The 12,393-nt window shown below is 29.8% G+C and overlaps 1 protein-coding gene across 1 annotated transcript; it reads left to right on the top strand.

Moving 5' to 3' along the window:
- The first annotated feature begins 8,396 nt into the window (after nt 1-8,396).
- Nucleotides 8,397-9,182, top strand: LOC112416665 (uncharacterized). Its single transcript, XM_024770974.1, has 3 exons — nt 8,397-8,424; nt 8,529-9,030; nt 9,170-9,182. Exons 1-3 carry the CDS (start codon nt 8,397-8,399, stop codon nt 9,180-9,182), a joined length of 543 nt encoding a protein of 180 aa, XP_024626742.1.
- Nucleotides 9,183-12,393: the final 3,211 nt, after the last annotated feature.

Genomic DNA, 12,393 nt, shown 5'->3' with positions numbered 1-12,393 from the left:
TATAAGATCAGAATAAAACACATAAATTAATTAAGGGAATAAATGTACAATTTAACCATAATAGAAGTTATAAAACCAAAATAAAACACATAATTAATTAAGGGAACAAATGTACAATTTAACCATAATAATTGCTATTTATTTATTTTATTTTAACTAAGTCAGGGTGCATTGATAGAGAGACTTGAAATGATATTGACCGTGCTCATTTCACTGACACATTCTCCAATCTCCTAACATTTGGAACTATTGATGTAATTTGAGGCTATGGAACTTCTTGATGTTTTAGGCTATGAATCTTGAAACCAATACCATAAACCCGACTTAAAAGAAGACCCCACATATGGTAAAATTGTCACCAGTCACACTAATGATAGAGACGTTCAGTTAATTTTGAACGACAACAAGAATTTCAAACACAATGTCATAGTTCCCATCTTTTAGCTAAAATCGTATTAACTACTATATTAATTGAAGAATAATATTTTTCTTGTATCACTTCAGTTATTTCATCTAATTTGATTGCTTAAAGATATTTATGTAAACAAAAACTGAGTTGCTCTGCATGATAAAGTTGGAAAAATAAGAATTTGTAACGTATAACTTCAAATTAAGTAAATAGGTGTGAAAATTTTAGGCACTAATTTATTTTTCAAGGGACACTTTGAACAACGGGTTGAATTCAGGATCCAAGCATATTTGTGTGGATGCCTAAGATTCATATCGATAGCAAGTCCACCAATCAAATTTTTCAAAGTTGTTTTAATTAAAATAAGTAACTATTGATTAGAGTTATTATTTATTGAAAATTGAATTTTTTTTTTTTTTTTGTTACAATTGATACTATAATAAAAATATAAAATTTTGATATTTTGAAAATATTTATTGACATAAATCAAACAAGATCTTACATGTTAATATTCATATTTATATATAAGTTAAAAAAATATGGTGAAAATATGTTATATAAATAATGCAACTTGTAAAAATGCGACAAGTATTTAGAGTGAGTAGTACTCAAAGCCTCATAATTTTAATTAATTATATTCCTCCACTAAATAATAAAATAGGGGCTACTAATAAATATCAATACACAACAAAAATATCACTCATCAAATAAATCAATTAAATTATAAAAAGACTTTAAACTTAATAAAATAAATAAATAAATAAAATAGAGCGTTACAAAGCCAAAGAAAATTCATTTTCAATCTATTGCAGACAAAGTTAAATTGAAGCTTGCTAATTGGAAGGCTTCTCTTCTCGCAGTTGCAGATAGAGTGCAATTAGTTAAATCAGTTATTCAGGGCATATTAGTTCATACTATGAGTGTTTATTCTTCGCCTATAAGCTTGTTTAGAGAATTAATATGATGAAGGTGGTCTTGGAACTAGGCCATTGGTTTGTTTAAATGTTGTTTCTAACCTGAAAACTTGCTGGGAACTGTTTCAATATGAGGAGTAATGGGATATTGTCCTTAGAAGTAGAGTGCTAAGAGGATAATCTTGCATTCAACATCATATTTTTTTCCTCAATTTGGAGTGGTGCTAGATCTGAATTCCAACTTTTGCTTAATAACTCCAAATGGTTAGTACGAAATGGAGAAGTTATAAACTGTTGGCAAGACAATTGGTGTGGAGAAATCTTAGCCAACTATCTCAGTCTTACTCGGTCTCAACTGGAGAGCCTTCTCAATAAGCTCATTCCTTACATTCAAGATTATAGATGGAATTTCCCTCCTGCTTTGATTGTTCGTTTTCCTAATCTGAGAATTCTTGCTACACAAGTTATTATTCCAAAAACCTCTAGAAATGATAAATTGGTCTGGAAGCACAACTCTAATGGAGAGCTAACACTAAATGAGGCCTATAAATTTAAAGGTTAATAGTGTTTTTCACCCCCGTAGTATATGTCATTTCCGGTTTTCACCCTTATAAAATTTTCAGTTTGATTTGCACCCTGATAATTTTTTTTCTTCTTCAGAATACCCCATCCCCCATCCAACTCAGCAAATTCGCTTACGTGGCGCTGAATTGGCATTTTTTTTTAATTGGTCACGTGTAAAAAAAATTTCACATCAGATTTTCTTTTTAAAATATTTGAAAATTAATTTTAAAAATTAAAAAAAAATCCAAAAAATATTCATATTTTTTTCCAAAAATTTGAAAAATCGATTTTTTTTTTAAAAATGCATAAAAAATATTAATATTTTTTCCGAAATAAAAATAGTCGGATTTTTTCCAAAAAATTTAAAAATCGAAATAATTTTTAAAAATAAAAAAATATTTAAATAAATTCTGGAATTTAATTTTTAAAAATAAAAAAAAGGTCAAATTTTTTTAAAAAATATTCTGGAAAAAATTTAAATTTTAAAAAATCTGGATACAAATTTAGATGGTTTTGCCATCGTCGTGGAAAAATGACTTTTTTCTCAATATTTTATAAAAAATATGAATTTTTTCAAAATTTGAATACAGATTTTTAAAATTAAATTTTTTTCCAGAATTATTTTTTGAAAAATCTGACCTTTTTTTTTAATTTTGAAAATTTGCTTTTTTTGTATTTTGAAAATTAAATTCCAGAATTGTTTAAAAAAAATCTGAATATATTTACTAATTTTTTAAATTTAAAAAAATGTAATTCTTATGTTTTTTTATATTTCGTAAAAAATCTTAATATTTTCTGAATTTTTAAATTTTTGGAAAAAAATCTGAATTTTTTTTGGATTCTTTTTATTTATTAAATTAATTTTCAAATATTTTTAAAATAAAATCTGATGTGAAAATTTTATTTTACACATGGCTAATTAAAAAAAATTGCCAAATCAGCGCCACATCAACGTATTTGCTGAGTTGGATGGGAGAGGGGGTATTCTGGGAAAAAAAATTATGTGGGTGCAAATGAAACCGAAAATTTTATGGGATCGAAAACCGAAAATGACATATATTACAGGAGTGAAAAGCATTATTAACTCTAAATTTAAACATACTCATTTTTCTAAGGTAAAGTGGGCAAAGTTGATTTGGACAAGTTGCCAACTTATGATAATCTACTTGCTAGAGGATGTCATCTTCCCTCTATGTGCTCTCTATCATTCTATGTCTGAATCTTCTTTCCATCTCTTCTTGGAGTGCTCTTATGCTCTACATCTTTGGAGATTGTTTGCAAGCACCTTCAATTGCACTTTAAATTTTTAATCAACATCTACAATGGCTTATGGAATCCTCAATGTAAGACCGTAATCATTGCTACCTTGATTAACATTTTTAACAGTATTTAGTTTGCAAGGAACCAATCTAGATTTCAAAACAAAAAGATCCATTGGAAGTCTTCTCTTGCTACTATAATCTCTAACTCAGCTTTATCTTGAAATCTTTCAAAAATTGTGGCTTCACCTAGCATATCTAATTTTGTTATTTTGAAGAAGTTCAATGTTACTCTACATCCCCCAAGGCCCCCTAAAATAATTGAAGTTATTTGGCAACCTCCCCTCACCAAGATGGACTAAGTACAACACTGATGGGTCCACAAATGGTAACTTGTCATCTTGTGGAGGAATTTTTAGAGACTGAAACTCTAAATTCCTCCTTTGTTTTGGAGAAAATACTGGAATTGGGAAACTCCTTATGTAACACCCCGTTTTCCCAACATAAAAATTTCATAAAAATAATCAGAGTTTTCCACGTAAACGGAATGTCACATTCTTTTCTTAAAATCATAAACTGAATAAATAACTATTTATCCTTAAAATTCAATAACAAAATCTTTAATACTTCGCAGCGGAATTTATTCAATAACTAAAACAGTCTTTGGCACGAAGGCCTCTTCATAGATGTCTCATAAAAATCCAATCTAAAAACATAGTCATAAATCTTCTAAAACAATACGTAAGGAATAGAAAAGCAATAACAAGTTCTCATCCCGTTACGTATCAGAGCACCTAAGACACACGAGAGAGAAATTTCACACGACATCAACTATTCTTGGTTACCTGCAAGTTACTCATACGAAGAGCAACATTTTCAAGCAGAAGGAGTGAGATTTCACAAAACAATAATATCAAGCATATAATTCATTAATTATATTTAACAACGTAAATAACTTCCTCTATTAGTAATAATAATCATTCATGTAATAATTCTTAATAACTCAACCAACTTCTAATTATCATTTACTTCATATTCATCACATTATAAACATCATCATATAACACATAATAACCAAATCATAACCAACATAGATCATCACATCATAGTTCATATACAACATAACAACATCTAAATCATAATATATACAACATAACAACATCATTAATTCGTAATAACATTTCTCAACCAAGCATCTCATTAGCAATTCATGAATAAAAAACAACTTATCAACTTAACATAACCATCATAAAGTACATTTAACAACTCATAGATAACATCATGTAATCATCATCACTAATAACTTTAAACAACACAATATAATCATCATCTCATAATAACTTAGACCACACAATATAATCATCATCTTATGATAATATATCAACAACTATTCATCATCTTATAATAACAACATATTCATCATCTTATAAAAATATAACAACAACATATTCATCATCTTATAAAAATATAACAACAACATAACATAATATTCACTTAATAATAATAATAATCATATCTAATACAACATAATCATCACTTAATAATAATAATTATATACAATACAACATAAACATTATCTTAATAATAACATAACATAATAATCAGTATCATAAACAACATCATAACATAACAATATCATAATCAATATCATAGACAACATAGCAACATCTTAGTCAACATCATATAATTCACGTCATAAACATCATATAATCTTCATAGGTACTTCTTTAACAACACATGGGTAGAAGACAACTCAACAACTCATAGATGATAATTCATCAAAAAAACTTAACAACTCATGGATGATAATTCATCAACAACGACTTTGACTCGACAAATGCGACAATGCAACTTAGACACTTATATGCATGTGGTACCAATCGTCATCATAAGTATTAATATACTTTAATCGTGCGGAGGACAAAGCTTCTAATCGTGTGGAGGACAAAGCTCCTAATCATGGTGAGGACAAGCTCAATGAATGCTAATGCATGAACTCTATCAACAAGACACCTTAATCAACTTATCACTTATACATCCAATAATTTGGAGTTCATCATCAACTTATTCATACTCATGCAACTTAGTTAAATAACAATTGCAGCATAATCAAATCACATCAAACTTAATAAAAATTCATTTCAACAACATCTTGATCATTCAATAATATTTCGAGTAATGCATTTAATCATTAAATCACATTACAAACAACTTAGCAGTTCATAACATCAACAGAAACAGCACAAGCAATTCACAACATAACAATATTAATGTGAAGCATCAACAACTTAAACATCATACATCTTCCACATAAGACATATAAATATTTCACATAACCAACAACAGCAACATAGGCGACACGTAAACATCTCAAGATATAACAATATCAAATGATAATCAACAACTTAAACATCATATATAATTCACATAATGCATATACAAATATATTACATTACTATCAACACTAAATCATATTATAATAGCTTCACAGATCATCAGTAATATTATATTCAACCCACATTCCTACCCCGACACTAAATCATATTATTATACTCTTAAACACCTTAATTGAACTCATAGAACTTCTAGTTTTGAGGGTTGGTATTATCCCATAAGTTTTGGATTAACTTAGAAATGGTTATGCTGAATTTTCATAAGATTTCACTGTGACCTACGTGCAGTAATTTGACCATAACTCAAGTTCTATAACTCTTTTTGACGTCAGACCAATGGCATTAGAAAGCTAATATCCATACCTACAACTTTCGTGTTTACACCTAAGACCAATTCTGTACCAATCAATACCAGTTTTCATTTCAAATTCGGACAAAGTTGTGCTGAAATTCATAAAAATTCACTAAGACCTCCTTGGAGTATTTTCATCATATCTCAAACACCAAAAATCATTTTCATGTCAAACTAAAGCCACTAGAAAGCTAACACAATTATCTACAACTTTCATGTTTACACCAAAGGCCAATTCAAAACAGAAACGTGTGAAAAAGACGCAAGAACGCGAAATAGGGAATGCTGTCAAAGTGCAGATCGCGAGGCGAGTAAGTGTACTCGCTGTGGCGAGTTGCGACGGACAAATCTACGGGAACAGACCAGTTTTCACTCCAAATGCCCCAATTTCATCAACCCAAATCCCAAATTTTATAGGAAACTGAACCTATGTTTATTCTACAGCCTGAACTTCAATTCTTAACACAATTTCGATGGTTTCTACACTTTTCAATTCAAAAATCAATAATCAAAACCTAATCCCAATTATCCAACCTAAGAACAACAACATGTTAAATCAGAAATTCAGAATCATAGGCTTAAGAAGATTGAATGTTAGTCCCACCCTTACCTTTAAAGAATGAAAATCGCAGCCTCCAGGTCTTCTCCCTCTTCTCTTGGCTTTTTCCTCCTTTTTCCAAAAACAGTCGTATGTGCAAATGTTTTTCTAAAACTAGGTTTTCTCTCCTTTTTATAAAAATCTTAACCTACTTATTTTTCTCTTAAATCCCAATCTTAATATTCTATCCCAATATATATATATATATATATATATATATATATATATATATATTTTCATAACAAATCATTTATACTTCTATAGCAAATGACATATATTTCTACAACAAATCATATATATTTCTATAACAAATGACATATATTTCTATAAAAAATCATATATATTATACTAATAAATACCAACATATAACATATCAAAATATCACTCATCAAAATAAATCATATAAATCACACAAATCATATAAGTATATTCTAAACTCATTAAAATAATCAAATAATTAGAGAGGGCGTTACACCTTACGTGCATAATTATGAGGTGCTTTGAGAGCATTTGAGTTGGCCAACTCTCACCAATGGACAAATCTTTGGCTAGAAGCAGATTATGAGTTAGTGGTTAAGGCATTCAAAAACCATTCTCTAGTTCCTTGGCATCCAAGAAACATATGACTGAATTGTTTGCAACGTACAAGAACCATAAATTTTATGGTAACTCATATATATAGGAAAGGGATTGTATGTGCAGACTCTTTGGCAAGCTTAGGTTACAATCTTGCAAACTTTACAGTTTGGTTTGATTTACCAGATTGCATTAGGTCTTCTTATGTTAACAATAGATTAGGCTTGCCTAATTATAGATTTACAACCCTACTAGAGAGGTATTGGTTTGGCCCCCCTCTCTTTTTTGATGTTGTTTCCTTTTGTTGGTATATATCTATTTTGGTAGCCTAGCTATTTGCTAGCTACTTCTTTGGTTAAAAAAAAGAACTTGGTTAATTCTGGGAAGAATAGTTGATAGTGTTGTTTGTTATGATATTTGTTACATCGTGAGGTGTCTTTCTTTATTTTAAACTAATTGCACATGTAGTCACACTAATGTTATTTTTGAGCAAATGCAAAGTTAATTCATTTCACATGTAGTCACGCTAATGTTACACTAATGTTATTATACATTAATGATTTTGCCTTTATTTTTTGTTGTAAATTTTCAACATAATTTTTTGAACATCCTTTGGTACCTTAAGCTTTTTGTTCAAGTTCCACCATTGTGCACAAACGAAAAAATTTAATAATAAGAGGGAGAGTCATTTTTTTATTTGGTACATGACAACAAAAATCTTAGGATCAACCGTGCTCCCTCAGTTTTTTAAGGGTGTGTTTGTTTCATGTTTACCAAATTTATTCCTAAGAATAACATTCCTTGGAATATAAAGATGAGAATTTTATTCCAAGGAATTTAGGAAAAATATGTTTGGTTAGCTTTATAATATTCCTAGGAACCATAAAAATATGGATTATAATAGGTAAACTATTTATGAATTTATTCTCATCTCTATGGGAACTTTATTCCCACCCTTTTCCTGGGGAAATTTTTTCTATTCCCAGGAACATTTTATACAAAGGAATAAATTTTAGTAAACTTGTAACAAACATAGGCATATACATTTCTATCATTTTATTCCCGGGAATCAACAATTATAACTTGAAACAAACATACCCTTAAGTGTTGTTTTTTTTTTTAAGGAGTTCCTTAAGTGTTGTTGTTGGCCACTCCATAATGTCAACGCATAATTTTAACAACTAATAACTATAACTATCTATCACAAAAAAATTTAAAAATTGATAGTTTAAATTTTTTGGTTTGATACTTGGTTGGGGTCGATACCTTTGTGTGTTCATTTTCGTAGGTTGTTTGAGCTTTTTGAAAATAAATATGTTACAGTGTCAGATATGTTTTCTCTTGGTGTTGAGGAGGGAGGTGAGGCGTGGCAGTGGAGGCGGAGTTTGTGGGCGTGGGAGGAGGAGTTGTTAGTGGAGTGTAGGGTCTTCTGCTTGATGTTTCTTTGCTTGTTAATGTTTCAGATCAATGGTTGTGGCTCCCGGAACCCTCACATGGTTACTCTGTTCGGGGGGCTTATTCCGTGTTGACTTCTAAAGATTTACCGTTGGTGGACTCGGCAGCGGAGATGATTTGGCACAGACAGGTTCCTTTGAAGGTATCAGTCTTTGCTTGGCGGCTTCTTCGTGATCGGTTGCCTACCAAATCGAATCTGATATATAGAGGTGTAATTCCATCAGAAGCTGGTTTGTGTGTCTACGGGTGCGGTGTTTTGGAATCAGCGCAACATTTGTTTCTCTCTTGTTCGTACTTTGCTTTACTTTGGTCGTTGGTTCGTGATTGGATTGGTTTTGTTGGAGTGGACACTAATGTTTTGTCTGATCATTTTGTTCAGTTTGTTCACTCAACAGGTGGAAGTAAGGTTTCTCAGTCTTTTCTCCAGCTTATTTGGCTTCTTTGTGCCTGGGTCTTATGGACTGAACGTAACAATATGTGTTTCAATGATTCTATTACTCCTTTACCCAGGTTGCTTGATAAAGTAAAATATTTGTCTTTAGGTTGGCTGAAAGCTAGAAAAGCTTCTTTTTTGTTTGGTACTTTTAGTTGGTGGTCAAACCCGTTACAATGTTTGGGTATTGGCTAACTTGGTTTTGCTGTTGTACAGAATCCTGAAGTAGTCTTTGTGGCACGTCTTGTGCTATTGAGACTCTTGTTGTTAATATAATCCCATTTTTGATTGTTTAAAAAAAATATATTCATTGAGATAAATTGAACATCTTATATGCTAACATTTGACTTTATATATTAATTAAAAATATGCTCAATTTTTATTTTGTGGTATCTGGGGTTCAAACCTCAGACCTTGCATATATTATGCATTATCCCTACTAACTGATTTAAGCTCACAAAGACATACTTAAAATATATTATGTAAATAGTGCACATTATCAAACGACGACGCTTAAAAAGAATACATGAAGTAATACTCATTCCATTTAAATATGAGTGTCATTTCAAAATAAAAATTACATTATCTACATTTTCCAATGTAGGTTTAATTCTTTTTTCTCAATTTTGCCCTCTAATAAATATTGTATACACTATTTTCAAAGTGTTATACTCAATTTACATTTATGATGAGAAATATACCAAAAGTGAATAAAATTAGTTTATGAAAAGTGTAATACTTTTTTCCAATATCATTGCATTTTTTAAATGTTGTATAAAATTTTAAACGATACTCATTTTAAAATAAGTGGATATGTACTTTGACCACTTATAAAAGAAATTTGTCGCAAAATGAATTACGCCCCTTTCAGTTTTCAAATGTAATATTAATTACTTTTATTTAGATATTTAATTTAAGGATCTTACTAACTTATGTCCTAAGACACATATTAAAGAATCTAAAAATAATAATATTACATTGAAAAATAATAATATTTTAACTTTTAAAATATTGAATAAACATTTTTTAAGACAAATTTCGCTCTATTAAGTTTACTAATATGCTCTTAAAACACATGTTATCATTTGTCTTAACTTATTATTAGTTGGTATCACTCACAAGTCAATATATATGTGACTTTACATAAATGATGATGAATATATCATTACTTGATAATAATGGTAGTTTAGTTAAACGAACAATTTTTTCTTTCATTGATAGAATTTTTTTTAATGTGCAATGGTAGTACGATAGATCATTCATTCACTCTTGTGTTTTGCATTTGTTTAGTTAAACATGTTTGCATTCTTTCTTTTTTGACAAACGTAGTAGTTTGTGTTGTAATCATGAATTAGAGATAATATTTCTTAATCTTAAACTCTTATTTTAATCTCATAATTAATTCAAATCGGGTAAGAAGAAAAAACGTTTTATACAAGACCCACAAAAGAGGTGCTGCTGTACGTTCATTCATATTGGAATTCTAACATCCAATCCACCATCATATGCTTACAGCAAGAGGATTTGGCAAACAACCACTTCCACTTGCCATTATATTGGGGTCAGTGTCACTTACTTGATTTTATTAATCTTATAGTACATATATAATTAGTATATCATATGATATGATGATGATATAAACTGAAAAATGATACTTTCAAACTTGAATAACCTACTAGGAGTTCATACTCAAGCCTCCAGTCATAAGGTTTGGAGTTCAATAATTCTTATATTATTATTTCATATTTTCAACCCACTTGGGTTGACCCGGTGGCATTACCTTGGGACCTGAGAGTTTACTCATCTTCAAAGTTTCATGTACGATTCTCTCTAGTGTCAATTTGAGTTGACTAATTTAATTTTTGAAAAAAAAAACATATTTTCAAAATTATATTGCATCTCCTTTAAGAAATAATTATATTGTATCTGAAGTGTAATTTCAAAGAGATGACCCCAAATATAAACCAATATTAGCTAAGCATTTTTCATCTTTTGTAGTAGGAAGTTTGTGATTTGCCATCTCTCTTGGTTCTTACACAGTTTTATTAATTTATATACATATTCTAATCATATAAGGAGAACTAGTCTGGAGCAATATTAATTTGCATCAATTTTTTCCTTGATTGACAACTTTCTTTTATAGGATCAAATGCATTTTGATCATTTAGGATATCTTAAATGAGAGATTGTGTTGCATTCATAATGGTCTACAAGATTTTTTTTTTAACAGAAGTTACCAGTTTTATTCCCAGTGGTAATGAGTGTGATTTAAATTACATAGTTCTCTATTTTCCTGCCGTTATTATCAACCATATTAAAGTCTTACATGTGTTAAGATTAATGTACGGGTACTTTGATTTGGTGTGGTCCTTGTAACAGTGTGTCTTGTCCAATACGTTGGATCCCTCTAGATTTTGATCATGTGAAGCTGAATGAGGAAAATGTTGTGATTAACCATTGGTCTACAACGACATGTGGAGATTGTGACTCGTGACAATCATGGAAATTTCTTGGTTTGGTTTGCTTACTCATTTTGGCTACTAAGTTAGAAAATTATTCTTCTTCCCAATGATAAACGTTCACACCCATACCAACGGACTAAAATACTTCTCGCGTGAGTTAACTCACGCTCGGTTATAACCTATATGAGTTAATTCATGTTGGAGTTATAACCTACATGAGTTAACTCACACTGGATAGCGAACGTAACTTAAGTCATGTTGGATTTAACACCTACGTGAATTAATTCATGTAAATGGTGTTTTAATCAGTTTGTATGGGAGTGAACGTTTTTTTTGTTGGGTGAAGAACAATTTTCACTAAGTTATGGTTTATTGTTAATGCTTTGAAACTAACTTTTAGAAAGGTTTAAAAAATTTTGGTATCTTCCATCAATTGGATCATTACTCCTTATCTCATGATTTTCAGTTACTCTTCCAGGTTCAATTTTTTAATGTAATTCTCTATTTTGTCTCATTTGCCTCTTTGATTGATAGAAGGTTGTTGTCTTTCCTAAAAACTTTGTTTTTTGCTTGATGTGTTTTTGGGGCATAGCCTTTTCCATCTTTAAAAAAAAGACCAAAACATCTATAATTAAAATATTAACTATCCATAATAAAAAGACCAAAACATCTTTAATTCAATTATTAACTAACGACCATACATAACAACTTTTTATTTGTCTAGTTTAGAAGTTAGAAATTTATTTATAAAGCTGTTTGGTTGTATCTGGGTCAGGTTTAATGTCTCCTATGTCTTTGTATGTCTTTGTTTTATAAATATATTTTTTTCTTTTGTCTATAAAAAAGTGGGGAATTTAGGGTTCAAACTCGAACCCCTACATATTACAATACATTGTCCCTGTAAATTGAGCTAAACTCGCGGGAACCGACACAATAACTTTATTTAATAATTAAGGGTAACATTTGAAAAAAGTAACA

This window comes from Medicago truncatula, chromosome 7 (assembly GCF_003473485.1).
Source record: "Medicago truncatula cultivar Jemalong A17 chromosome 7, MtrunA17r5.0-ANR, whole genome shotgun sequence".
Lineage (NCBI taxonomy): Eukaryota > Viridiplantae > Streptophyta > Magnoliopsida > Fabales > Fabaceae > Medicago > Medicago truncatula.
This window is presented reverse-complemented; position numbering and strand designations above follow the sequence as displayed.

Coding starts and splice junctions, on each gene's coding strand:
- LOC112416665 (XM_024770974.1), top strand. CDS start 8,397: ATGTTTTCTCTTGGTGTTGAGGAGGGAG. Junction 8,425..8,528: donor TCTTGGTGTTGAGGAGGGAG/GTGAGGCGTGGC, acceptor TTAATGTTTCAG/ATCAATGGTTGTGGCTCCCG.